The sequence below is a fragment of the Ranitomeya imitator genome, chromosome 1, assembly GCF_032444005.1.
Source record: "Ranitomeya imitator isolate aRanImi1 chromosome 1, aRanImi1.pri, whole genome shotgun sequence".
Classification (NCBI taxonomy): Eukaryota; Metazoa; Chordata; class Amphibia; order Anura; family Dendrobatidae; genus Ranitomeya; species Ranitomeya imitator.
In genome coordinates this window covers 1,018,183,978-1,018,210,735 of record NC_091282.1, presented here as the reverse complement: position 1 = coordinate 1,018,210,735, position 26,758 = coordinate 1,018,183,978, and the positions used below count along the sequence as shown (strand labels likewise).

Here is a 26,758-nt window from a genome sequence, read left to right as displayed (position 1 = left end):
TTTACCTCTTTACTGAAGACTTCAGGATCCTCAATCCAGAGCACAGTTAACAGGGCTGTCTGAGACTGGCCGGTCTGATGGCACATCCAGAGTTCCCTTTGCAGGTGGAAATCGTTGCCTACCAATAGCGCCTGTGTGTTGTAGTGCTACCCTTCGGTATAGTCCTCACAACTTCTGTTCTAGTTCTTTCGTTCGTTCTTTCTAGTTCTTTCTCTTTCTTTCTATTTCGTTCCAGATGTTACTAGTTTCTCGTCCCCTAGGTATGTTATGGCTAGGACGCACCCGTATGACGGGAAGGCTCGGAGCTCTTCCGGGACCCTAGAGACGCCTCTCTCCACGCGTTGCCCCCTATGTCTGCATAGGAAATTTAAGGTAGCCAACCTATAATTAACTGTCCTGCGGAGTTCGAAGTAAGGCATAGAGTCAGTTACTTCCTCGGTGTTCCGGCCACCAGCTACACGCCTCAGTAGGATGTTGCTGTTCTCGGGGCACGACTCCTACTGGTTCTCCTTTATGCTTGATCTCGTTTCTCACTGTTCCACAATATCCTTCGCTTCGTGTCTCTTTCTTAGGATACCGCCGCAAGGTAGTGCACGCGCGGTTCCATAACATTCTGTTCTGTTCGCTAGGTACCTGCCAGGTTCCCACGCCTGACAGGCACCCCCTCTGAATCTTCTCCCTGCAACACCCCCTGCCACGAGATGTTGCCTGAATCCAACCCAGTCAGCTTCTGACTAACTTCCTATCCAACCCCTAGTTTTACCATTGTGAGGAGTGGCCCAATAAATAAAGCCTTTTTCTCCCCCTAGTGGCTGGAGTGTGAAGTGTAATGTGTGCTGGTGATACCTGGTCAGTAGAACTCCTTTAGTGCCATCAGACGTACCATCACTCCCCTTAGCGGCAGAGTGTCATACTGCAACGACCAGATCTCTGGGGCGCTGCACTCCCCCCCGGTTAAATCCAGTACTCCTGGACTGGGAAGAAGAAGAACAATACATGTCAGCAAAAGACATACAAAATTTTGGAATGCTTGAAACAAGTAAATATAACAAGGCTTCCCTTTATGGGAGGTGAGGACACTTGAACGTTACAAACAAAACAAGGTTAAATATTTTTAAATAACATTTTGACTATAAATAACTTCTGGTACCCTTCCGGGTATTCTACTAAGTGCAAATTCTGAACAATAATTTAACTTTTCCTTTAAAGGCATATAAGCTGAACCTACTAAAGGCCTACTATAAAGTACTATAGGACAAACAAAACTTTTTCTTTTCTTTCTAGCTTCACCAATGCAGGACCGCCTAGCTCCTTGGCTGGGCCTACTGTCATTGTCTTTCTTTCAGCAACCAACTACAGTTCTCAGGAGGACACTCTCTCTCTAACCCCTACGGGTTCACTTTCAATCTTTCCTGTCCTCAATCTCTAGTAACATTATCAAACTTTTCTGAATCACAACATTAATAACATTTCAACTTTTCTTAAGGCAACATTATAACTTAGTGCAACATGTGAACATTCCCTTTAAGAGGGAACCAAGTCTCTCTGAGGTAGTGCAGATTCTCTCTGTCTGCAAGTCTAACGAAAGCAAGACCTTCTGCGTCATGTCCAAAAGCAGTATCTTCGCAAAGTCTTCTTTCGATGTAAAACCATTAGGGGGCGCCTTTAATAAGGCGCGAACTATATACAACACAGTTTTGGAATCATTCACTGTTCATGATCCGGCAGTCTTTGGAAACAATGATGAACAAACAAAAAGAAGAGGGATCCCGGGTAAACAAAGGGACCCCTTTAAGAAATAACCCTGGACGGGTTTAAGCATGGTAACATAGTAACATAGTTAGTAAGGCCGAAAAAAAGACATTTGTCCATCCAGTTCAGCCTATATTCCATCATAATAAATCCCCAGATCTACGTCCTTCTACAGAACCTAATAATTGTATGATACAATATTGTTCTACTCCAGGAAGACATCCAGGCCTCTCTTGAACCCCTCGACTGAGTTCGCCATCACCACCTCCTCAGGCAAGCAATTCCAGATTCTCACTGCCCTAACAGTAAAGAATCCTCTTCTATGTTGGTGGAAAAACCTTCTCTCCTCCAGACGCAAAGAATGCCCCCTTGTGCCCGTCACCTTCCTTGGTATAAACAGATCCTCAGCGAGATATTTGTATTGTCCCCTTATATACTTATACATGGTTATTAGATCGCCCCTCAGTCGTCTTTTTTCTAGACTAAATAATCCTAATTTCGCTAATCTATCTGGGTATTGTAGTACTCCCATTCCCTTTATTAATTTTGTTGCCCTCCTTTGTACTCTCTCTAGTTCCATTATAGTTTTCCTGAGCACCGGTGCCCAAAACTGGACACAGTACTCCATGTGCGGTCTAACTAGGGATTTGTACAGAGGCAGTATAATGCTCTCATCATGTGTATCCAGACCTCTTTTAATGCACCCCATGATCCTGTTTGCCTTGGCAGCTGCTGCCTGGCACTGGCTGCTCCAGGTAAGTTTATCATTAACTAGGATTCCCAAGTCCTTCTCCCTGTCAGATTTACCCAGTGGTTTCCCGTTCAGTGTGTAATGGTGATATTGATTCCTTCTTCCCATGTGTATAACCTTACATTTATCATTGTTAAACGTCATCTGCCACCTTTCAGCCCAAGTTTCCAACTTATCCAGATCCATCTGTAGCAGAATACTATCTTCTCTTGTATTAACTGCTTTACATAGTTTTGTATAATCTGCAAATATCGATATTTTACTGTGTAAACCTTCTACCAGATCATTAATGAATATGTTGAAGAGAACAGGTCCCAATACCGACCCCTGCGGTACCCCACTGGTCACAGCGACCCAGTTAGAGACTATACCATTTATAACCACCCTCTGCTTTCTATCACTAAGCCAGTTACTAACCCATTTACACACATTTTCCCACAGGCCAAGCATTCTCATTTTGTGTACCAACCTCTTGTGCGGCACGGTATCAAACGCTTTGTAAAAATCGAGATATACCACGTCCAATGACTCACCGTGGTCCAGCCTATAGCTTACCTCTTCATAAAAACTGATTAGATTGGTTTGACATGAGCGATTTCTCATAAACCCATGCTGATATGGAGTTAAACAGTTATTCTCATTGAGATAATCCGGAATAACATCCCTCAGAAACCCTTCAAATATTTTACCAACAATAGAGGTTAGACTTACTGGCCTATAATTTCCAGGTTCACTTTTAGAGCCCTTTTTGAATATTGGCACCACATTTGCTATGCGCCAGTCCTGCGGAACAGACCCCGTCGCTATAGAGTCCCTAAAAATAAGAAATAATGGTTTATCTATTTCATTACTTAGTTCTCTTACTACTCGTGGGTGTATGCCATCCGGACCCGGAGATTTATCTATTTTAATCTTATTTAGCCGGTTTCGCACCTCTTCTTGGGTTAGATTGGTGACTCTTAATATAGGGTTTTCATTGTTTCTTGGGATTTCACCTAGCATTTCATTTTCCACCGTGAATACCGTGGAGAAGAAGGTGTTTAATATGTTAGCTTTTTCCTCGTCATCTACAACCATTCTTTCCTTACTATTTTTTAAGGGGCCTACATTTTCAGTTTTTATTCTTTTACTATTGATATAGTTGAAGAACAGTTTGGGATTAGTTTTACTCTCCTTAGCAATGTGCTTCTCTGTTTCCTTTTTGGCAGCTTTAATTAGTTTTTTAGATTAAGTATTTTTCTCCCTATAGTTTTTTAGAGCTTCAATGGTGCCATCCTGCTTTAGTAGTGCAAATGCTTTCTTTTTACTGTTAATTGCCTGTCTTACTTCTTTGTTTAGCCACATTGGGTTTTTCCTATTTCTAGTCCTTTTATTCCCACAAGGTATAAACCGCTTACAGTGCCTATTTAGGATGTTCTTAAACATTTTCCATTTATTATCTGTATTCTCATTTCTGAGGATATTGTCCCAGTCTACCAGATTAAGGGCATCTCTAAGCTGGTCAAACTTTGCCTTCTTAAAGTTCAGTGTTTTTGTGACTCCCTGACAAGTCCCCCTAGTGAAAGACAGGTGAAACTGTACAATATTGTGGTCGCTATTTCCTAGATGCCCGACCACCTGCAGATTTGTTATTCTGTCAGGTCTATTAGATAGTATTAGGTCTAAAAGTGCTGCTCCTCTGGTTGGATTCTGCACCAATTGTGAAAGATAATTTTTCTTGGTTATTAGCAGAAACCTGTTGCCTTTATGGGTTTCACAGGTTTCTGTTTCCCAGTTAATATCCGGGTAGTTAAAGTCCCCCATAACCAGGACCTCATTATGGGTTGCAGCTTCAACTATCTGCTTTAGAAGTAGACTTTCCATGGTTTCTGTTATATTTGGGGGTTTGTAACAGACCCCAATGAGAATTTTGTTACCATTTTTCCCTCCATGAATTTTGACCCATATGGACTCGACATCCTCATTCCCTTCGCTAATATCCTCCCTTAAAGTGGACTTTAGACAAGACTTTACATAGAGACAAACCCCTCCTCCTCTCCGATTTTTACGATCCTTTCTAAACAGACTGTAACCCTGTAAGTTAACTGCCCAGTCATAGCTTTCATCTAACCATGTCTCGGTTATTCCCACTATGTCAAAGTTACCTGTAGATATTTCTGCTTCTAGTTCTTCCATCTTGTTTGTCAGGCTTCTGGCGTTTGCGAGCATGCAGTTTAGAGGATTTTGTTTTGTTCCAATCTCCTCACTGTGGATTGTTTTAGAAATGTTCTTACCTCCCTTCTGAGTATGTTTTCCTGGGTCTTCTTTGTTCGAGTCTAATGTTTTTCTTCCCGTCCCCTCTTCTTCTAGCAGCAAAAGAGTAGGGAAAACAAGAAGATAAAGAGTTAACTATGTACATTTTCAGGCTTCCGAGGTTTAGTTCTTTGATGTTGGTGGTTGTGACAACTCCACCGACAGCAGTGGGCGGGGCCATCCTGCCGGGCACTCACGGGCACTCGGTGTGGTCACAGAAGATCCCGGACTCCAGTCAGGGGTTTGTGTGGCAATTGTTCTGAACCTCTCAGCGGCCGAGGTGCCAACCACTCCTGAGGCTGAGCTTTCTGCCACCACCGTAGTGGTAGTGTCCACGGTACAAGTAGTGGTTTTCACGATGGTGCATGTGGGGGTCACTACCGTAGTCTTAGTGATAGTCGTGGTCCGGTCATAATGGGGCACCCTCGCTACGGGGGACGGCTTCTCCGACGCTTTGTCTGTCGATGTCACGGGGACTGGCCGCTTGTGTACATTCAGGGCGAACCACCCCCTTTCCCCAAAGTGTCGCGTGTAGGTTACCTCATCCCCCGGGTAGAGATCCCGGTCCAGGTGGCCTTCTCTGAGATGGGACTCCACATCTCTCCAGTTAATGAAAACCTCGGAATACAGGTCCGGCTCCTTGATGAAGCCCCATCCCCCGCGGAGCTTGAAATCCACAACGGTGCCCTGCGTGCGCGGGGCCTGGTGGGTTGTGCGGTCCTTGCGGGCCTGTCCTTGACCGCGATGTCCCGCCGGTAGTGGGCTTCTCGCCCGGCCTGGTATTTCTTCTCCTGTTCCTCCCACTGCCAGTCCAGCTGGGCCTGGTATGCTTCCCAGCTGAGGGCCTCCACCATCTCCCCTTCCTGTGTCTTCACCCCGGGGAACCCCATGAAGTCAGATCCCGGGTTCACCCAGCGACACACTGTGCGCTCCGCGTAGACCTCGCCTGGCATGGTGATCGGCGAGATCGGGGCCTTTAGGAAGTGTTCCATGCCCGTGGCCTGGTCCCAGGGCAGGAGGCGCTGGAGCCCATGGGTGCCAGGGAGAGGGGGCGCTGCGATGGGGCCTATTAACAGGTCCTCTGCCTGTGGGACAGGGTCGGCAGACTCACCGGTCGATGCGACTTCCTCCATTGCAGCCGGCTCCGATGATGGCAAAGGATCCGGAGTCGAAAGTTCCTCCGCCGGTGCTTCCTGGCCCGAGGCCTTGGTCTCCAGCCGCCACTGGAGAAGCTGTTCCATGAGATCCTCCATCTCACCCTGCAGGAGACCGGTCCCAGTTGTGGTGGTTTGGTTGCTGTGCTCGTCCGGGTAGCTGGGGGAGCCCTCTGCTTCAACCCCACAGTCTGGATCTGAGCGACTGGCCATGGCGTCCTCCACGTGGGTCGCTTCCTGGTCTCTTTCCCGCTCTCTCCTTCGTGGGCGGTTCCGTTTCCTTTGTCTCTGCCTTCCATTGAGAATCAGGAGGCGGATCTCAGCCGCTGACGGACACGTCCTCAGGGTGCAGAAATATTTAGAATGGGCGGTCATTGTCATTCGCGCTCTGCAGTTTGTTCACACCCATTTTCACGCCCTTCTTCTTCTCCTGCGCTCCTCGTGGCGCTGTAATGGCGGCGGTTTTGGCGGGAATCTTGAGGCAATCGGCAATACACAGTCCTTGCAATAAATCACAGTTCATGCACAATTCAATCACAGTTCCAAGGCACACATGACCTGATTCTTCAGGCTTAAGTAACATAGTAACATAGTTAGTAAGGCCGAAAAAAGACATTTGTCCATCCAGTTCAGCCTATATTCCATCATAATAAATCCCCAGATCTACGTCCTTCTACAGAACCTAATAATTGTATGATACAATATTGTTCTGCTCCAGGAAGACATCCAGGCCTCTCATGAACCCCTCGACTGAGTTCGCCATCACCACCTCCTCAGGCAAGCAATTCCAGATTCTCACTGCCCTAACAGTAAAGAATCCTCTTCTATGTTGGTGGAAAAACCTTCTCACTTCCAGACGCAAACAATGCCCCCTTGTGCCCGTCACCTGCCTTGGTATAAACAGATCCTCAGCGAGATATTTGTATTGTCCCCTTATATACTTATACATGGCTATTAGATCGCCCCTCAGTCATCTTTTTTCTAGACTAAATAATCCTAATTTCGCTAATCTATCTGGGTATTGTAGTTCTCCCATCCCCTTTATTAATTTTGTTGCCCTCCTTTGTACTCTCTCTAGTTCCATTATATTTTTCCTGAGCACCGGTGCCCAAAACTGGACACAGTACTCCATGTGCGGTCTAACTAGGGATTTGTACAGAGGTAGTATAATGCTCTCATCATGTGTATCCAGACCTCTTTTAATGCACCCCATGATCCTGTTTGCCTTGGCAGCTGCTGCCTGGCACTGGCTGCTCCAGGTAAGTTTATCATTAACTAGGATCCCCAAGTCCTTCTCCCTGTCAGATTTACCCAGTGGTTTCCCGTTCAGTGTGTAATGGTGATATTGATTCCTTCTTCCCATGTGTATAACCTTACATTTATCATTGTTAAACCTCATCTGCTACCTTTCAGCCCAAGTTTCCAACTTATCCAGATCCATCTGTAGCAGAACAATCCTGTTCGTGACGCCAAGTTGGATTGCCCCCAGACGCAGGGCCGCGGGTTACTCGGTACCGGTCCTTTCTGTTTCAGTTCTGGGGTTGTCACGGTGGCTGGACCCGGTCCGTGACCCTGCTAAGGGGCGTCCAATAAAAGGTGATAGGAGTCTGTCAAGGTTTCGTGACGCCACCTGTGGTGTTCGGTCAGGGTTACCGACGCTGCTGTGGGGTCCGCTGGGGTGATGGAATGGCAGCTAGATGGTATACCTTCCCACAGGTGAAGTATGTCCCCAGGGCTTCCCAGTAGGGTGGATGGAGATGGTGTGAGGTGCAGACAATAACGAGGACACAGGGTTGCAGTCTCTTTACCTCTTTACTGAAGACTTCAGGATCCTCAATCCAGAGCACAGTTAACAGGGCTGTCTGAGACTGGCCGGTCCGATGGCACATCCAGAGTTGCCTTTGCAGGTGGAAATCGTTGTCTACCAATAGCGCCTGTGTGTTGTAGTGCTACCCTGCTGAGCATTCGGTATAGTCCTCACAACTTCTGTTCTAGTTCGTTCGTTCGTTCTTTCTAGTTCTTTCTCTTTCTTTCTATTTCGTTCCAGATGTTACTAGTTTCTCGTCCCCCAGGTATGTTATGGCTAGGACGCACCCGTATGACGGGAAGGCTCGGAGCTCTTCCGGGACCCTAGAGACGCCTCTCTCCACGCGTTGCACCCTATGTCTGCATAGGAAATTTAAGGTAGCCAACCTATAATTAACTGTCCTGCGGAGTTTGAAGTAAGGCATAGAGTCAGTTACTTCCTCGGTGTTCCGGCCACCGGCTACGCGCCTCAGTAGGATGTTGCCGTTCTCGGGGCACAACTCCTACTGGTTCTCCTTTATGCTTGATCTAATTTCTCACTGTTCCACAATATCCTTCGCTTCGTGTCTCTTTCTTAGGATACCGCCGCAAGGTAGTGCAGGCGCGGTTCCGTAACGTTCTGTTCTGTGCGCTAGGTACCTGCCAGGTTCCCACGCCTGACAGGCACCCCCCTGAATCTTCTCCCTGCAACACCCCCTGCCACGAGATGTTGCCTGAATCCAACCCAGTTAGCTTCTGACTAACTTCCTATCCAACCCCTAGTTTTACCAGTGTGAGGAGTGGCCCAATAAATAAAGCCTTTTTCTCCCCCTAGTGGCTGGAGTGTGAAGTGTAATGTGTGCTGGTGATACCTGGTCAGTAGAACTCCTTTAGTGCCATCAGACGTACCATCACTCCCCTTAGCGGCAGAGTGTCATACTGCAACGACCAGATCTCTGAGGCGCTGCATATACACAGCAGTCTCAGTGTATCCTACAGCTCTGTTAAAAATTAAGAGACCACTGCAAAATGTTCAGTTTGTCTGATTTTTCTCTTTATAGGTATATTGTTGAGTAAAATGTGAACTGTTCTTTTAGTCTATAAACTACTGACAACATGTCTCCGAATTTCCAAGCAATAAATTTTGTATTTTAAAAAAAAAAAAAAGAAAAATGGTCAAATTAAAAAAAAAAAAAAGTGCTTTCGGACCCCAAATAATGCAAAGAAAACAAGTTCATAATCATTTAGAAACAACAATACTAATGTTTTATCTCATGAAGAGTTCAGAAATCAATATTTTGTGGAATAACCATGGTTTTTCATCACAGTTTTCATGTGTCTTGGCATGCTTTCCACCAGTCTTTCAAACTGCTTCTGGTGCAAAAATGTAAGCAGTTCTTCTTTGTTTGATGGCTTGTGACTATCCATCATCCTTTTGATTACATTCCAGAGGTTTTCAATGGGGTTTAGGTCTGGAGATTGGGCTGCCCTTGACAGGGTTTTGATGTGGTGGTCTCTTAATATTTTCCAAAGCTGTATATCATGTATAGACAGCAGTCTCAGTCTATTCTATAACATGTATATACAGCAGTCTTAATGTAATAATAATAATAATAATCTTTCTTTTTATATAACGCTAACATATTCCGCAGTTTGCATACATTGCCCGATGGGGCTCACAATCTAGATTCCCTATCAGTGTGACTTTGGAATGTGGGAGGAAACCGGTGTACCCGTAGGAAACCCACGCAGCACGGTGGCTCAGTGGTTAGCACTGCAGCCTTGATGTGTACACAGCCGTCTGTGTCTTTTATGTGAGTTATATGCTGCAGTCTTAGCGTACCGTCACACTATACGATTTACCAACGATCACGACCAGTGATACGACCTGGCCGTGATCGTTGGTAAGTCGTAGTGTGGTCGCTGGGGAGCTGTCACACAGACAGCTCTCCAGCGACCAACGATGCCGAGGTCCCCAGGTAACCAGGGTAAACATCGGGTTACTAAGCGCAGGACCGCGCTTAGTAACCCGATGTTTACCCTGGTTACCAGCGTAAAAAAAAACAAACAGTACATACTTACATTCCGGTGTCTGTCCCTTGCCGTCTGCTTCCCGCACTCACTGACTGCCGGCCGTAAAGTGAAAGCACAGCACAGCGGTGACGTCACCGCTGTGCTCTGCTTTCACTTTACGGCCGGCAGTCAGTGAGTGCGGGAAGCAGACGGCAAGGGACCTGACGGACACCGGAATGTAAGTATGTACTGTTTGTTTGTTTTTTACGCTGGTAACCAGGGTAAACATCGGGTTACTAAGCGCGGTCCTGCGCTTAGTAACCCGATGTTTACCCTGGTTACAAGCGAACGCATCGCTAGATCGGTGTCACACACACCGATCTAGCGATGACAGCGGGAGATCCAGCGACGAAAGAATGTTCCAAACGATCTGCTACGACGTACGATTTTCAGCAGGATCCCTGATCGCTGCTGCGTGTCAGACACAGCGATATCGTATGGATATCGCTGGAACGTCACGAATCGTACCGTCGTAGCGACAAAAGTGCCACTGTGTGACGGTACCCTTGGTGTCGCCTATGTGATGTATACTGCAGATCTTCCACTTCTTGAGTTCTATAAATATGACACGAACAGTGATGAATTTTGCACTGTGAGGAGACCTGCAGTGTAATGTAAATGTTGTTGGGAGAACTTATTGCTGTACGTTTTCTACAAACGTTAGTCTTTTTATGCATCAGATATAATACAGAATTCGGCTGGTTTCGATATTAAAATGAGCCAGTCAGCCAGCTCCCTTAATACACAGCACTGTTGAAATGTCAACCCATGAAATCCTATCCCTTGTAGACCACAAGACAATAGGGTACATGCAGTAGCCCACTACCAGAGGGCATATCTAAAGATCAGACCACTTGGATTGATTTATAATTGCAGAATATTAGTAAAATATATCACTTGCTTTATATAAAATGTTTCGCCTGGGATTTGTTCCAATGTAGGTTGCTATTATGACAACAAATTCTGATCGAGGAGGCTATGGCTGTTACATAAATGCTAATCTTTGTTACAATGCTAATCTCGTTAAGGAACTTTTGACATCGCAATGCAGAAAACAAGATGTTTTCTTTCCTGCTATCAGCCATTAAGCCTTTAAAGAAATGATCTCTGTACTGGTCTGGTTACTGATTATATAAAGTGTTTTTCTGGCCTGTGTGCCCATCGCACACCTCTGCTCTGCCTCCCTTACAACGAGGAATCTCTGCAGGACAACAGTTTATTGGAGCAAACACGCAAGCCTCTTCTTTCATTGGTCTCGTAGGGCGAGCCTCTGCCGACATTGTCGATACCCTCGCCTCTGTGTGCTAAGAGAATACCTTGTAACCATCATATATACTACATATGGCATATGCCTATGAGTACTGTAATTCATATTTTACGTTAACTCTTTAGCCTTTGTTAGAGTGAAAATTTGTCAGGCAACCTGCTTTAGTGGAACGCGGTTCTTAACCCTGCCATTCCTTTACTGACCATTGTCAGTACGTCATAGGGACCCCAGGAGAGTGCACAATACAGTTGGTACATCAATTATACCATGTGTGATGATCAACGGGAATATGGTCACATTTCATATCACAAAGTAGAGGTTATGAACTTGGTGAGACTACTAGACACAGGGATATCCCAAATTATGCTTCATACTTATACAAATTATATACACTCCTCAACATTGATATTGTGACACCAAAAAAGGAAAAGTTTGAGAATTATGGAAATCACAGGATCATGTTAATGATATGCAAATAATGAAAAATAGTCACAGCATCATCAAAACATCTAGATTTATTCAGCTTTGAGTATGAGCACTACATGCAGAAATACAGTTAGGGCCAGAAATATTTGGACAGTGACACAATTTTCGCGAGTTGGGCTCTGCATGCCACCACATTGGATTTGAAATGAAACCTCTACAACAGAATTCAAGTGCAGATTGTAACGTTTAATTTGAAGGGTTGAACAAAAATATCTGATAGAAAATGTAGGAATTGTACATATTTCTTTACAAACACTCCACATTTTAGGAGGTCAAAAGTAATTGGACAAATAAACATAACCCAAACAAAATATTTTTATTTTCAATATTTTGTTGCAAATCCTTTGGAGGCAATCACTGCCTTAAGTATGGAACCCATGGACATCACCAAACGCTGGGTTTCCTCCTTCTTAATGCTTTGCCAGGCCTTTACAGCCGCAGCCTTCAGGTCTTGCTTGTTTGTGGGTCTTTCCGTCTTAAGTCTGGATTTGAGCAAGTGAAATGCATGCTCAATTGGGTTTAGATCTGGAGATTGACTTGGCCATTGCAGAATGTTCCACTTTTTGGCACTCATGAACTCCTGGGTAGCTTTGGCTGTATGCTTGGGGTCATTGCCCATCTGTACTATGAAGCGCCGTCCAATCAACTTTGCAGCATTTGGCTGAATCTGGGCTGAAAGTATATCCCGGTACACTTCAGAATTCATCCGGCTACTCTTGTCTGCTCTTATGTCATCAATAAACACAAGTGACCCAGTGCCATTGAAAGCCATGCATGCCCATGCCATCACGTTGCCTCCACCATGTTTTACAGAGGATGTGGTGTGCCTTGGATCATGTGCCGTTCCCTTTCTTCTCCAAACTTTTTTCTTCCCATCATTCTGGTACAGGTTGATCTTTGTCTCATCTGTCCATAGAATACTTTTCCAGAACTGAGCTGGCTTCTTGAGGTGTTTTTCTGCAAATTTAACTCTGGCCTGCCTATTTTTTGGTATTGATGAATGGTTTGCATCTAGATGTGAACCCTTTGTATTTACTGTCATGGAGTCTTCTCTTTACTGTTGACTTAGAGACAGATACACCTACTTCACTGAGAGTGTTCTGGACTTCAGTTGATGTTGTGAACGGGTTCTTCTTCACCAAATTAAGTATGCGGCGATCATCCACCACTGTTGTCATCCGTGGACGCCCAGGCCTTTTTGAGTTCCCAAGCTCACCAGTCAATTCCTTTTTTCTCAGAATGTACCCAACTGTTGATTTTGCTACTCCAAGCATGTCTGCTATCTCTCTGATGGATTTTTTCTTTTTTTTCAGCCTCAGGATGTTCTGCTTCACCTCAATTGAGAGTTCCTTTGACCGCATGTTGTCTGCTCACAGCAACAGCTTCCAAATGCAAAACCACACACCTGGAATCCACCCCTGACCTTTTAACTACTTCATTGATTACAGATTAACGAGGGAGACGCCTTCAGAGTTAATTGCAGCCCTTAGAGTCCATTGTCCAATTACTTTTGGTCCCTTGAAAAAGAGGACGCTATGCATTACAGAGCTATGATTCCTAAACCCTTTCTCCGATTTGGATGTGGAAACTATCATATTGCAGCTGGGAGTGTGCACTTTCAGCCCATATTATATATATAATTGTATTTCTGAACATGTTTTTGTAAACAGCTAAAATAACAAAACTTGTGTCACTGTCCAAATATTTCTGGCCCTAACTGTACACGTATTTATACACCTTAATATGTTACTGATGGTTGTCTGAGGACTGTTCTGCCATGCTGAATGCACTTGGGCACACAAATCATCAAGATCCTCTGCTGGCAGCTCCCTTTACAACTGCCAAACAATGATTTCACAGATCTGCTTGACGGGAGACAAATCTAGAGATGCTGCAGGCCATGGTAGGATGTTTAGGCCATTACAAGTTTTCACAGTAGCATGAGCAACATGTGGCTTTGTGTTGTCATGTTAAAAAATTGCTTCTGGGACTTTTTGGAGAAATTTCCATACCACTGGTTCCATTATTGAATCATTCGGCACTGCTGTGTAGTTGTACGTCACATACCAAGTCTAAAGGTACCGTCACACATAACGATATCATTAACGATATCGTTGCTTTTTGTGACGTAGCAACGATATCGTTAAGGAAATCGTTATGTGTGACAGCGACCAACAATCAGGCCCCTGCTGGGAGATCGTTGGTCGCTGAGGAAAGTCCAGAACTTTATTTCGTCGCTGGACTTCCCGCTGACATCGCTGGATCGGCGTGTGTGACGCCGATCCAGCGATGTCTTCACTGGTAACCAGGGTAAACATCGGGTTACTAAGTGCAGGGCCGCGCTTAGTAACCCGATGTTTACCCTGGTTACCAGCGTAAACGTTAAAAAAACAAACACTACATACTTACCTTCAGCTGTCTGTCCCCGGCGCTGTGCTCTGCACTCTTCCTGCATCCTGTGTCAGCGCCGGCCAGCCGGAAAGCACAGCGGTGACGTCACCGCTCTGCTTTCCGGCTGACCGGCGCTGACAGTGCAGAAGAAAGCAGAGCGCCGGAGGACAGACAGCTGAAGGTAAGTATGTAGTGTTTGTTTTTTTAACGTTTACGCTGGTAACCAGGGTAAACATCGGGTTACTAAGCGTGGCCCTGCGCTTAGTAACCCGATGTTTACCCTGGTTACCGGGGACCTCGGGATCGTTGGTCGCTGGAGAGCTGTCAGTGTGACAGCTCTCCAGCGACCAAACAGCGACACTGCAGCGATTGACATCGTTGTCGGTATCGCTGCAGCGTCGCTTAGAGTGACGGTACCCTTAGGCACCAAACAGTGTCTACACAAATCACCTGAAAGCATTTGCACGACATTGGGTTACAAACCAGATGTCCAGTTGCGGGTCTCTCATTGACTACATGCCACTGTTCTCAAAGGCTATCATGGTGCAGTACAAGAAGGCAGGGGAGGCTGGAATGGTTGTTTATCCTCTACAGTGATTAGTTCCGGGTTTTGTTTTGAACACAATGGTAACTGGAAATTGATCACCATGTAAGTAATACTATAAAGAGGCCTTTATGGGGGAATGTCACACTAGTTTTACTCCTGGTATTATGGTGTTGGGGGGCATAATGTACAGAAGACTCACCCCTCTAGTCTTCATTGCCGGTATACTAACAGATTGGTGTTACATTGATTTGGACATGGAACTAGTAGTATGGCCATTACTTCAGTGTCCCAGAAGCCATTTTTCAGCATGTCATCTCCAGTCCACATGTTGCTCGTGTTGCTGTGAGAAGCCTGTATGGTTTTATAGACTGAAATAGAAAACCCAGCTCACCTGTTAGGCATGTGTTGTGGGGAAGCACGGATATCGTGTAGTCATCACGTGGAACAAATGTAGCAAGAAAAGGAAAATCCAGCTTCCCAAAAAATTCCAAATTTATTGTGAATAAAACATGAAGTCCAGTAGGATGAATTCACGTGATAATGAGTAACAGGTTATGAGTTTCAAACAATAACTTGTTCTTTCTCAAAGCTGAGAAAGAACAAGCTATTGATCGAAACGCGTAACCTGTTACTCAGTATCACGTGAATTCATCCTACTGGACTTCATGTTTTATTCACAATAAATTTGGAATTTTTTGGGAAGCTGGATTTTCCTTTTCTTGCTATGTATGGTTTTATATATGTTATCTCTGGACTTGTCTCCCATCGACCACATCTGACACTTCATCAGTAGGCACTTGCAAGGGGAGCTGCCAACAGCGAATCTTGATGATTTCCATGACCAAGTGCAATCAGTGTAACAGAACATTCCTCTGACAACCATTAATAACCTCATTGATAGACAAGGTGTGAAAGAGCGTATATTTCTGCATGTGTTGCTCATACTTGATACTGAATAAATCAAGATGTTTTTAAAATGTTTCCCCTATTTTATCGTTTATATGTCATTAGCATATCTATCTTTTGATATCTATAATCCCATGACTTTTCCTTCTTGGTGTTGCAATTTCAATATTGAATAGTGTTAAAAGTGCTTTCTAAAGTATTTGTTGCAAAGAACGTATTGGTCCTAAAAAGAACCTAATTTAGGCTGGTTTCACATTTGCATTTGGGGTCTTTACGGAGGGCTGCATACATACTTCTGCATGCGTCCTGCGTACACAGGGCTGCCACTATGAATTTCAGGGCCCCATACCATACTGGCTCCCTTGAGTCTCCACCCAGGCTCCACCCCACCCCCACCCCTCAAACTGTCCACAGTTCCACCACTCTCTTTTGGGAAAAACTCCACTTCTCACCATAATACATTCACAGTTCCCATCACCAGATCACACATATACTGTAGCCAGCAGCTTTTGTTTTAGTCAAAAGATTTTTTAAGCCGCCAAAACGACAAAGTAGACTCTTTCGGCCGGGCCCTACTCTAACCTATTAAACATTTGTTGAAATATCCAATACAATCTAGGCATATTTTTACTTATTTTTCAATTTTTAAAATGACCAATAATATCACATACAAGGGACAAATACCACCGCATCATGACCAGACACCATATTACCACCACATAGAGACCTATAATACCACATACAAGGAACAAATACCACTGCATCATGTCCAGACCACATATTACCACCACATGGTGACCAATAATACCACATACAAGGAACATATACCACCACACAATGACCAGACCAAATATTAACACCACATAGTGACCAAATAATAGCACATACAAGGAAAAAATACCGCCACACCATGGCCGGACAACATATTACCACCACATAGTGACTGAATACTACAATACTGATCATTAATAAAATAATTAAAAAAAAAACCACAATATTAATATCACTATAATTGCCTTTATACACAGGAGATCTGTACTTGATATGCAGTGTCTGTGTACAGGTAATGCAGTGATTACCAGTGAAATGATGCACAGGAGCTCTGTATATAATGTCAGTGTACAGGTAATACAGTGATCACCAGTGACATTATACACGCGAGAACTGTATATATTGTACAGGTTATACCGTGATCAATGGCATTATACACAGACAGGAGCTCTGTATATACAGCAAAAGGTGGCTACTTTGAAGAACCTAGAATATAAGACATAATTTCAGTTGTTTCACACTTTTTTGTTAAGTACCGTATTTTCCGGCGTATAAGATGACTGGGCGTATAAGACGACCCCCAACTTTTCCAGTTAAAATATAAAATCTTCTCAAAAGTCGGGGGTTGTCTTATATGCCGGGTGTCGTCTTATAGGGTGGGTGCGGAGCAATCTGCTGTCGAAGTATATAGTTTTGATGCCTTCAGTGTGATTGTACAATTTTCATAGTCATGAAAATACAGAAAAATCTTTAAATGAGAAGGTGTGTCCAAACTTTTGGTCTGTTCTGTATATATATCACATCGTGCTTGGGCTGACAATTCTAAACTACATCAGATGAAGAAAAAAGGCTCTGCACAGTAACAGGACTGCCTTCCACCATTTAAAACAGTATCCTCAAAAAAATAAAATAACACATCAGTGCAGTAATAATATCCCTTAATTAGCCCATATGGTAATAATATCCCCATCATGGCCCCCTTTTGTCTCATTCCTGGCTCCAACCATATGTTCTTACATCCTGCCCTCATGAGTATCCATTCTTCCCCCATGTGATGTGGATATTTCACACTAGACCTTGGAAATCAAGGTCCCAGAGTCTGGAGGAAGAATGGAGAGGCCACAATCCAAGATGCTGGAGGTGTAATGTGAAGTTTCTACAATCAGTGATAGTTTGGGGAGCCAAGTCATCTGCTGGTGTAGGTCCACTGTGTTTTATCAAGACCAAAGTCAGTACAGCCGTCTACCAGGAAATTTTAGAGCACTTCATGCTTCCCTCTGCCGATAAGCTTATTGGAGATGGAAATTTCTTTCTCCAGCAGGACTTGGCACCTGTCCACACTGCCAAAAGTGCCAATACCTGGTTTAAAACCAATAGTATCACTGTGCTTGATTGGCAGCAAACTTGCCTGACCTTAACCCCATAGAGAATCTATGGGGTATTGTCAAGAGGAAGATGAGACACCAGACCCAACAATACAGGCGAGCTGAAGGCTGCTATCAGAGCAACCTGGGCTTCCATAACACCTCAGCAGTGTCACAGACTGATCACCTCCATGCCACTTCACATTGATGCTGTAATTGATGCAAAAGGAGTCCTGACCAAGTATTGAGTACATTTACTGAACATAGATGTCTGTAGGCCAACGTTTTGGATTTTAAAATCATTTTTCAAGCTGGTGTTATAAAGTATTCTAATTTACTGAGATAATGACTTTTGGGTTTTCATTCGCTGTAAGCCATAATCATCAACATTAACAGAAATAAACACTTGAAATAGATCACTATGTTTGTAATGACTCTATATAATATATGAGTTTCACTTTTTGTATTGAAGAAGTGAAATAAATAAACTTTTTGATGATATTCTAATTTTGTGAGATGTACCTGTATGTTTTCCCCGAGTTTATGTGAGATTCATCCACTTTACAATCACTCTCCAAAGACAAACTCAGGGAATATAGATTGTGAACCCCGATGGGGACAGCGATGATGATGTCTGTAAAGGGCTGTGGAATTAAGGGCGCTGTATCAGCGAGTAGGTAAAAGATACCCCAAATATTCCATTTCATTTGCCATGGTGCAAACAGTATTTGTTTATAAGTCCATCTAGCAGAGAGGGGCAGTGTCTCAGAGACTAATATTCTTATAACTATATTCAGCTGTAATCTTTAAAAAGTCGCCTCCAGTCCTGAACGCTTTCTTACCAGCTTTATCTCAGTTGCACAGATGAGATACAAACAGTATAAACACAAGTTCAAAATCGCCTAGAACAAACGCAGAAATAGAAGTGACTTACCAAAAAAGACAACATTTCTATTACACGGCTATGATAGCACAATAATTTATTATCACCCATAGCAGATCTAGTGTACAGCACATGGTAGTGGTGGACATGAAACCACAGACACCAACATTCTGCCCCAAACTAATCATGAAGATGATGCACCTCGGATTAATAATATTCTCTGCCTTCCTTATACGATCATTATCCTCCTTCCGATCATGGCGGGGAGGAGTCCCGGTTAGGGGTGTGCGCCATCCGGACCTGTCACAGGTAAAGCCTCCTCCTCAGCATCTCACCTGTGTGACGTCACATCTGGCTGACTATATATAAGGAGCGCTGATGAATGGGTTGGCGCAGAGGGAAATCTCCCAGTGAGATCACGAAAGAACAAGAGAAGCCCATCTCTCTCCAGTGCGACCAGTAAGTATGAGCATTCCATTACCCTAAGACACTGGAAGGGAAAATGTCATAACCTTGTAAATCATTACCTCTTGTAAGCCTGGCTAGTAGACATGTAGACGTCTAGTGAATAACTTAGTGTTGCTGGAATTGATTTTTTTTTTCTCAATGCAAGTGATATTTTTGCTGTAATTTAACATTTTTCAGTTTGCAAATTTTTTGGGAAATAATGTCATCACTACTACATCTCTATGATGTCAATTTTTAATAGTTTTGACTTTTTATAATCACAGCTTCAAATTCATCTAATCAAAATGGTTGGACTGAGACCCTCTGACATCCCCCCTACACCAGCTGTAAAGTTCATCGGTGCTGGCACTGCGGCATGCATAGCTGACCTCGTCACATTCCCCCTGGATACAGCAAAAGTCAGACTACAGGTAAGAGGACGATTTAGTTTTGGGTCAAATCAGAGATAAACTGATATCATAATACCCAATCTAAGTCACGGACCGTATAGATTTATGATCAGCACCCAGGTATGAAGTCGGTGAGTTAACCATAGGAAACTATGTGGTGCACCCATCTCAAAAACTCTACATACTCTAACATATGGCATTGTTTTATCTGTGAACCAAAACACTCAATTTTAATATTTTACTCATATTCTATTCTTGGAAAATAGATTGACAACCTAGATATCCCAAAATGCCATTCTATAACTTATGGTTATTTTTTCCATATCTTCCGTTTATCTTCCTAGTTTTTATCCTTTAGGCTAGATGCTAAAATACTATTATTTGTACTACTTCTAAAATAATCACTTACCCTAAAGATCAAGTAATGTAGGTGCCACCAGAGTTCTGTGCATCCATCACACAGAAAATAAAAACTAAAAAAAAATTCTGTATTTTTTAATCAGATACAAGGGGAATACACAGCATCGGGGGCGATTAATGGAATCCGTTATAAAGGCGTTTTTGGTACCATCAGTACAATTGTGAAGACCGAGGGACCCAAGAGCCTCTACAATGGACTAGTGGCCGGACTGCAAAGACAAATGAGTTTTGCTTCCATTAGAATTGGGCTTTATGATACGGTCAAAGCATTCTACACCAATGGAAAAGAGAGTAAGTCTGTGTGCATCACGTCTATAAGTGGACACACTTGAAATAGGAAGCGGGCGGTTACGTTTCCGCCATTATGTTCTGTAGACGTGTTGGTGCATTTTTGTTTTAGAAGCTGGGATTGTGAGCAGAATCCTTGCTGGATGCACGACAGGAGCCCTGGCTGTAACAGTCGCCCAGCCAACGGATGTGGTAAAAGTCCGCTTCCAAGCCCAGGCCAATCTGCGCGGGGTAAAGCGGAGATACAATGGTACTATGGATGCGTACAGAACCATTGCAAGACAAGAAGGAATGAAAGGCCTTTGGAAAGGTACATGATATACAGTGATGTGAATTACATTCCTAAGAAGAATGGAATAAAAGTTTTCCAATAGACATTAGAAAGTGTATAATATAATAAGTCTTTAATAATGTTAACAAAATATTACATTTTTTTATCCCTTTCTTTTTAAACAGGAACATTTCCAAATGTGACAAGAAATGCAATAGTCAACTGCACTGAACTGGTGACCTACGACTTAATAAAGGAATCACTGCTGCAGTACAAACTATTGACAGGTAACCGCCGGCATCCGGAGGCCTCACTATTAGTATCACTGGTTATAAGTAAGGCATAGGGTCCGCAGCAGGGGCAGGAAAAAGTTCTGAATTAGGAGATGCTCATATTTCACACTATTATCTTAATTTCTCTTTGCCTAAATGATGCCAATGTATTCTGCTGCGCGGTACAGAAATTATCACATTTAGGGTATGTGCACACGAATCTTTTGCGGATTTTTCTGCACTGATTTTGGTAATTCCGCATGAAATACGCACTGCGGAATTACCACGGTTTTTCCACGGCTTTTGTGCAGATTTCACCTTCGGTTTTACACCTGTGGATTCCTATTATGGAGCAGTTGTAAACCGCTGCAGAATCCGCACAAAGAATTGACATGCTGCGGAATAAACAATGCAGCGTTTCCGCGCGTTTTTTCCGCAGCCTGTGCACTGCGGATTTTGTTTTCCATAGGTTTACATGGTACTGTAAACTCATGGAAAACTGCTGCGAATCAGCAGCGGACAATCCACTGCGGATCCGCAGCAAAATCCGCAACGTGTGCACATAGCACCTAACACCTTAAAGAGAACCTGGCAACTGATTAATTCTACCCCATACACGGACAGCAGGAATCAATGACCTGGTCTGTTATTGCAACCATGTATGTTTCACTCTGAAGAGCTACAGCCAGGGACAGTTCAACTAGGATGTCTAGTCTAAGGCCACATCCACACATTCAGTATTTTACCTCAGTATTTGGGAGCCAAAACCAGGAGTGGAACAATCAGACGAAAAGTATAATAGAAACAAGTCACCACTTCTGTATTTTTGACCAACTTCTGGTTTTGGCTTAGAAATACTGAGGTAAAATACTGAACGTGTGAACGTTGCCTTAGAGGCACGTGTTTGATTGTTTTTCTCCACCCCGTTCGCCTAGACTGACAGGTCTCTGTCTGTACACACATATGAGACCGGTCAGTCTAGAAAAGCGAGGCAGGGAGAGTCCACAGGAGACTTCTTGGACTATTCATTAATAGTCGCATCTTTCCTGGCCAGCTCTTTCCTCTGAACCATTGCATAAACCATACATGGCTGGAATAACAGAGCCGTTTTCCGATTCGTACAGCCCATGGTTCGGGCAGCCTGAATCAGCTGTCTGGATCCCTTTAGCATTACATTGATCCCAGTTCTAAATATGCAATAGTATAAAGTGCACTCCGTATTGTTCTGCACGTCTCCTATAATGCAACAGGCAGCATATTATTCTATAGTGGAGATACATGTAATATCAGTATTGCATATTAGTTGCTGCTGGATGGTACGGCTAGTTCATATAGTTTTGCATTGACCTCATATACAATGTTTTTGGGGACATATTGTAAGGGCTAGAGAATACTATAGATGTTGATGTGATCGCCTTGGTGTTTCGTAGATAACCTCCCCTGCCATTTTGTATCTGCCTTTGGAGCCGGGTTTTGTACTACCGTTATTGCTTCCCCAGTGGATGTGGTAAAGACCAGATACATGAATTCTCCACCTGGACAGTACAAGTCAGCGATAAACTGTGCATGGACCATGCTTACCAAGGAGGGACCTACCGCCTTTTATAAAGGGTAATTATCCATGTATACCCCTCCTCACATGTAAAGCGCCATGAAATAAATGGCACTATAAAAATAAAATAATTATGTATAAGAAGCTTCTACATAACAGAGATCACAGAAGGCGCAAACACAAGATTTTTCATAATCTTCTGACATTTCGCTTTCATCTCTTTCCAGGTTTGTCCCATCTTTCTTGAGGTTGGGATCTTGGAATGTCGTCATGTTTGTGTCTTACGAGCAACTGAAGAGAGCAATGATGATGTCCAGACAAGGGGTCGAATACGCAGTATGAAAAACCTATGGACCGGACAGACTACGAAGATTTATACTAATATAACTGAGCAGGTCCACCCTAATACATTACACGTGTATATACTGAAGGAGTGGGAAAAGATGACTGTAATCTGGCAAACACAGGCGGCTAAGGAAAATGTGCCCTTATGTGTGCAGACGCCTAAATCTAGTGTTCCTGTGTCCGGTATAGTGGTGCCATACAGTATACAGTGCGCACATCGGTCTTGTAACACCAGAATACACTTCTATAAAGGAGGGAAGGTGAAGATATTGTCCTAGAAGGAAGCCATATCATTCATGGCAGAAGCTGGTTCTTCTAATTACATTATATATTTGTTGAGCCCTGTAATATTTAACGGCATGTTCACATGTCGTGGATTTTCCATGCAGATTTGTGAGTGTAAATTTTGCATTGTACACAATACCAGCTAAGTAGATGAGATCCCAACAAATCTCAACCAGTCGTCGTTTATCTATGGAAATTGTCAAGCAGAGTAGAATTTAAATGCAATTCAAAGAGTGAGATCAGTGTCGGCTCTGGATATAATATGTGCAGATAAGGAGGAACATACCCCGATACTGCATGTATCTAGTCCAGCTGCTGTTTGGCCCTATTCCCACCCAGGGGAGCCCCAGAAACAGCACAATTTCATAAACTGTTAGATGCACTTTAATTTGTATGCAATCGTCAGGAATCCAGATTTCATATATTTTTTCTGTACCTTTATATTTATTTCAAATTGGAAAATAAGCAGAATAAATGACTATATTTTTAATAAAACCATGTGTTTACTATTTATTACAAATATATGAAGATGTAATACAGAAAGGCAATCTGTCACCAGGTTCTTGCTGTGTTAGCAGAGCAGAGACCATGATTCCAGTGCGGTGTCATTTACTGGACTTCTTGCTGTAGTTTTGCTAAAACACTGATTTATCGGCTGCAGATCTGCTAGTTTTCTCAGTGATACGATCTTGCCATGTAGTCCTCCTTATTAATGAGCACTGAATAATCTCACACCCCACCATTGACTTGTAGTTTTCTGCCTATGCATAATGTATTCAGAAAGCTGTCAATCAATGGTGGGTGTTGTGAATTCTGTGGCAGAGCTCTCTCCTGTGGTCACAAGTGGTACTTCGGCTGATTCTCTCTATGAGCTTCCGTTGGTGGAGGAGAGTGGTACTGCGGCTTCTGAGTTTCCTTCCTCAGGTGATGTGGTGAAGTCGTTAGGTGCTGCTCTATTTAACTCCACCTAGTGCTTTGATCCTGGCCTCCAGTCAATGTTCTAGTATAGGACTTGCTTCCTCCTGGATCGTTCCTGTGGCCTGCTGCTCTGCATAGCTAAGTTCCGCTTTTGTTATTTTTGTTTGCTGTTTTTTTCTGTCCAGCTTGCTTGTTTGATTTTTTCTTGCTTGCTGGTAGCTCTGGGACGCAGAGGGTGTACCTCCGTGCCGATAGTCGGTACGGAGGGTCTTTTTGCCCCCTTTGCGTGGTTATTTGTAGGGTTTTGTGTTGACCGCAAAGTTACCTTTCCTATCCTCGCTCTGTTCAGAAAGTCGGGCCTCACTTTGCTAAATCTATTTCATCTCTACGTTTGTCTTTTCATCTTATCTCACAGTCATTATATGTGGGGGCTGCCTTTTCCTTTGGGGTATTTCTCTGAGGCAAGGTAGGCTTATTTTCTATCTTCAGGCTAGCTAGTTTCTCAGGCTGTGCAGAGTTGCATAGGGAGCGTTAGGCGCAATCCACGGCTGCCTCTAGTGTGGTTGGAGAGGATTAGGGATTGCGGTCAGCAGAGTTCCCACGTCTCAGAGCTCGTTCTATGTTTTTGGGTTATTGTCAGGTCACTGTATGTGCTCTGACTTCTATGTCCATTGTGGTACTGAATTACCTAATTGTAACAGTACTGGAGGCCCAAAGTACTTATGATTCTCAATAGAGGGAAAAAAGAAGTTCTGAGACCATTTTTTTTTCTCTGCACTGTGTTTTGCCTTTTTTTTCCCCTAGACATTTGGGTGGTTCAGGACACAGGTGTAGCGATGGACATTAAAGGTCTGTCTTCATGTGTGGATCAGCTCACGGCAAGAGTACAAAATATTCAAGACTTTGTGGTTCAGAATTCTATGTTAGAACCGAGAATTCCTATTCCTGATTTGTTTTTTGGAGATAGAACTAAATTTCTGAGTTTCAAAAATAATTGTAAACTATTTCTGGCTTTGAAACCTCGCTCCTCTGGTGACCCAGTTCAACAAGTTAGGATCGTTATTTCTTTTTTACGTGGCGACCCTCAGGACTGGGCATTTTCTCTTGCGCCAGGAGATCCTGCATTAAGTAATATTGATGCGTTTTTCCTGGCGCTCGGATTGCTGTACGATGAACCTAATTCAGTGGATCAGGCAGAGAAAAATTTGCTGGCTCTGTGTCAGGGTCAGGATGAGATAGAGGTATATTGTCAGAAATTTAGAAAGTGGTCCGTACTCACTCAATGGAATGAAGGTGCGCTCGCAGCTATTTTCAGAAAGGGTCTCTCTGAAGCCCTTAAGGATGTCATGGTGGTATTTCCTATGCCTCCTTGCCTGAATGAGTCTATGTCTTTGGCCATTCAGATCGGTCGACGCTTGCATGAGCGTAAATCTGTGTACGATTTGGCGGTATTATCTGAGCATAAACCTGAGCCTATGCAGTGCGATAGGACTTTGACCAGAGTTGAACGGCAAGAACACAGACGTCTGAATGGGCTGTGTTTCTACTGTGGTGATTCCACTCATGCTATCTCTGATTGTCCTAAGCGCACTAAGCGGTTCGCTAGGTCTGCCACCATTGGTACGGTACAGTCAAAATTTCTTTTGTCCGTAACCTTGATCTGCTCTTTGTCATCTTATTCTGTCATGGCATTTGTGGATTCAGGCGCTGCCCTGAATTTGATGGACTTGGAGTATGCTAGGCGTTGTGGGTTTTTCTTGGAGCCCTTGCAGTGTCCTATTCCATTGAGAGGAATTGATGCTACGCCTTTGGCCAAGAATAAGCCTCAGTACTGGACCCAGCTGACCATGTGCATGACTCCTGCACATCAAGAGGTTATTCGCTTTCTGGTGTTGCATAATCTGCATGATGTGGTCGTGTAGGGGTTGCCATGGCTACAAGTCCATAATCCAGTATTAGATTGGAAATCCATGTCTGTGTCCAGCTGGGGTTGTCAGGGGGTACATGGTGATGTCCCATTTCTGTCTATTTCGTCATCCACCCTTTCTGAGGTCCCAGAGTTCTTGTCTGATTACCGGGATGTATTTGATGAGCCCAAGTCCGATACCCTACCTCCGCATAGGGATTGTGATTGTGCTATCGATTTGATTCCTGGTAGTAAATTCCCAAAAGGTCGACTGTTTAATTTATCTGTGCCTGAGCACGCCGCTATGTGGAGTTACGTGAAGGAGTCCTTGGAGAAGGGGCATATTCGCCCGTCATCGTCGCCATTAGGAGCGGGGTTCTTTTTTGTGGCCAAGAAGGATGGTTCGCTGAGACCTTGTATAGATTACCGCCTTCTAAATAAAATTACGGTTAAATTTCAGTACCCCTTGCCGCTGTTATCTGATTTGTTTGCTCGGATTAAGGGGGCTAGTTGGTTCACCAAGATAGATCTTCGTGGTGCGTATAATCTAGTGCGTATTAAGCGAGGCGATGAATGGAAAACTGCATTTAATACGCCCGAGGGCCATTTTGCGTACCTAGTAATGCCATTCGGACTTGCCAATGCTCCATCAGTGTTTCAGTCCTTTATGCATGACATCTTCCGAGAGTACCTGGATAAATTCCTGATTGTATACTTGGATGATATTTTGGTCTTCTCGGATGATTGGGAGTCGCATGTGAAGCAGGTCAGAACGGTGTTTCAGGTCCTGCGTGCTAATTCTTTGTTTGTGAAGGGATCAAAGTGTCTCTTTGGTGTTCAGAAGGTTTCATTTTTGGGGTTCATTTTTTCCCCTTCTACTATCGAGATGGACCCTGTTAAGGTCCAAGCCATCCATGATTGGACTCAGCCGACATCTCTGAAAAGTCTGCAAAAGTTCCTGGGCTTTGCTAATTTTTATCGTCGCTTCATCTGCAATTTTTCTAGTATTGCTAAACCATTGACCGATTTGACCAAGAAGGGTGCTGATGTGGTCAATTGGTCTTCTGCTGCTGTGGAAGCTTTTCAAGAGTTGAAGCGTCATTTTACTTCTGCCCCTGTGTTGTGTCAACCAGATGTTTCGCTTCCATTCCAGGTCGAGGTTGATGCTTCTGAGATTGGAGCAGGGGCTGTTTTGTCGCAGAGAAGTTCTGGTTGCTCGGTG

At 43.8% G+C, this 26,758-nt stretch overlaps 1 protein-coding gene across 2 annotated transcripts; it reads left to right on the top strand.

Annotated features, from left to right (window-relative positions):
• The first annotated feature begins 18,793 nt into the window (after positions 1-18,793).
• Positions 18,794-23,207, top strand: UCP1 (uncoupling protein 1). 2 transcript variants are annotated; one of them, XM_069743981.1, is made up of 7 exons: positions 18,794-18,881; positions 19,154-19,300; positions 19,783-19,990; positions 20,100-20,297; positions 20,444-20,545; positions 21,961-22,141; positions 22,310-23,207. In XM_069743981.1, exons 2-7 carry the CDS (start codon positions 19,175-19,177, stop codon positions 22,422-22,424), a joined length of 930 nt encoding a protein of 309 aa, XP_069600082.1. In that variant the 5' UTR covers positions 18,794-18,881; positions 19,154-19,174; the 3' UTR covers positions 22,425-23,207. The 2 variants fall into 2 exon arrangements, with proteins under 2 accessions (XP_069600082.1, XP_069600083.1); XM_069743982.1 differs by having other exon boundaries at positions 18,835-18,881; positions 19,132-19,300.
• Positions 23,208-26,758: the final 3,551 nt, after the last annotated feature.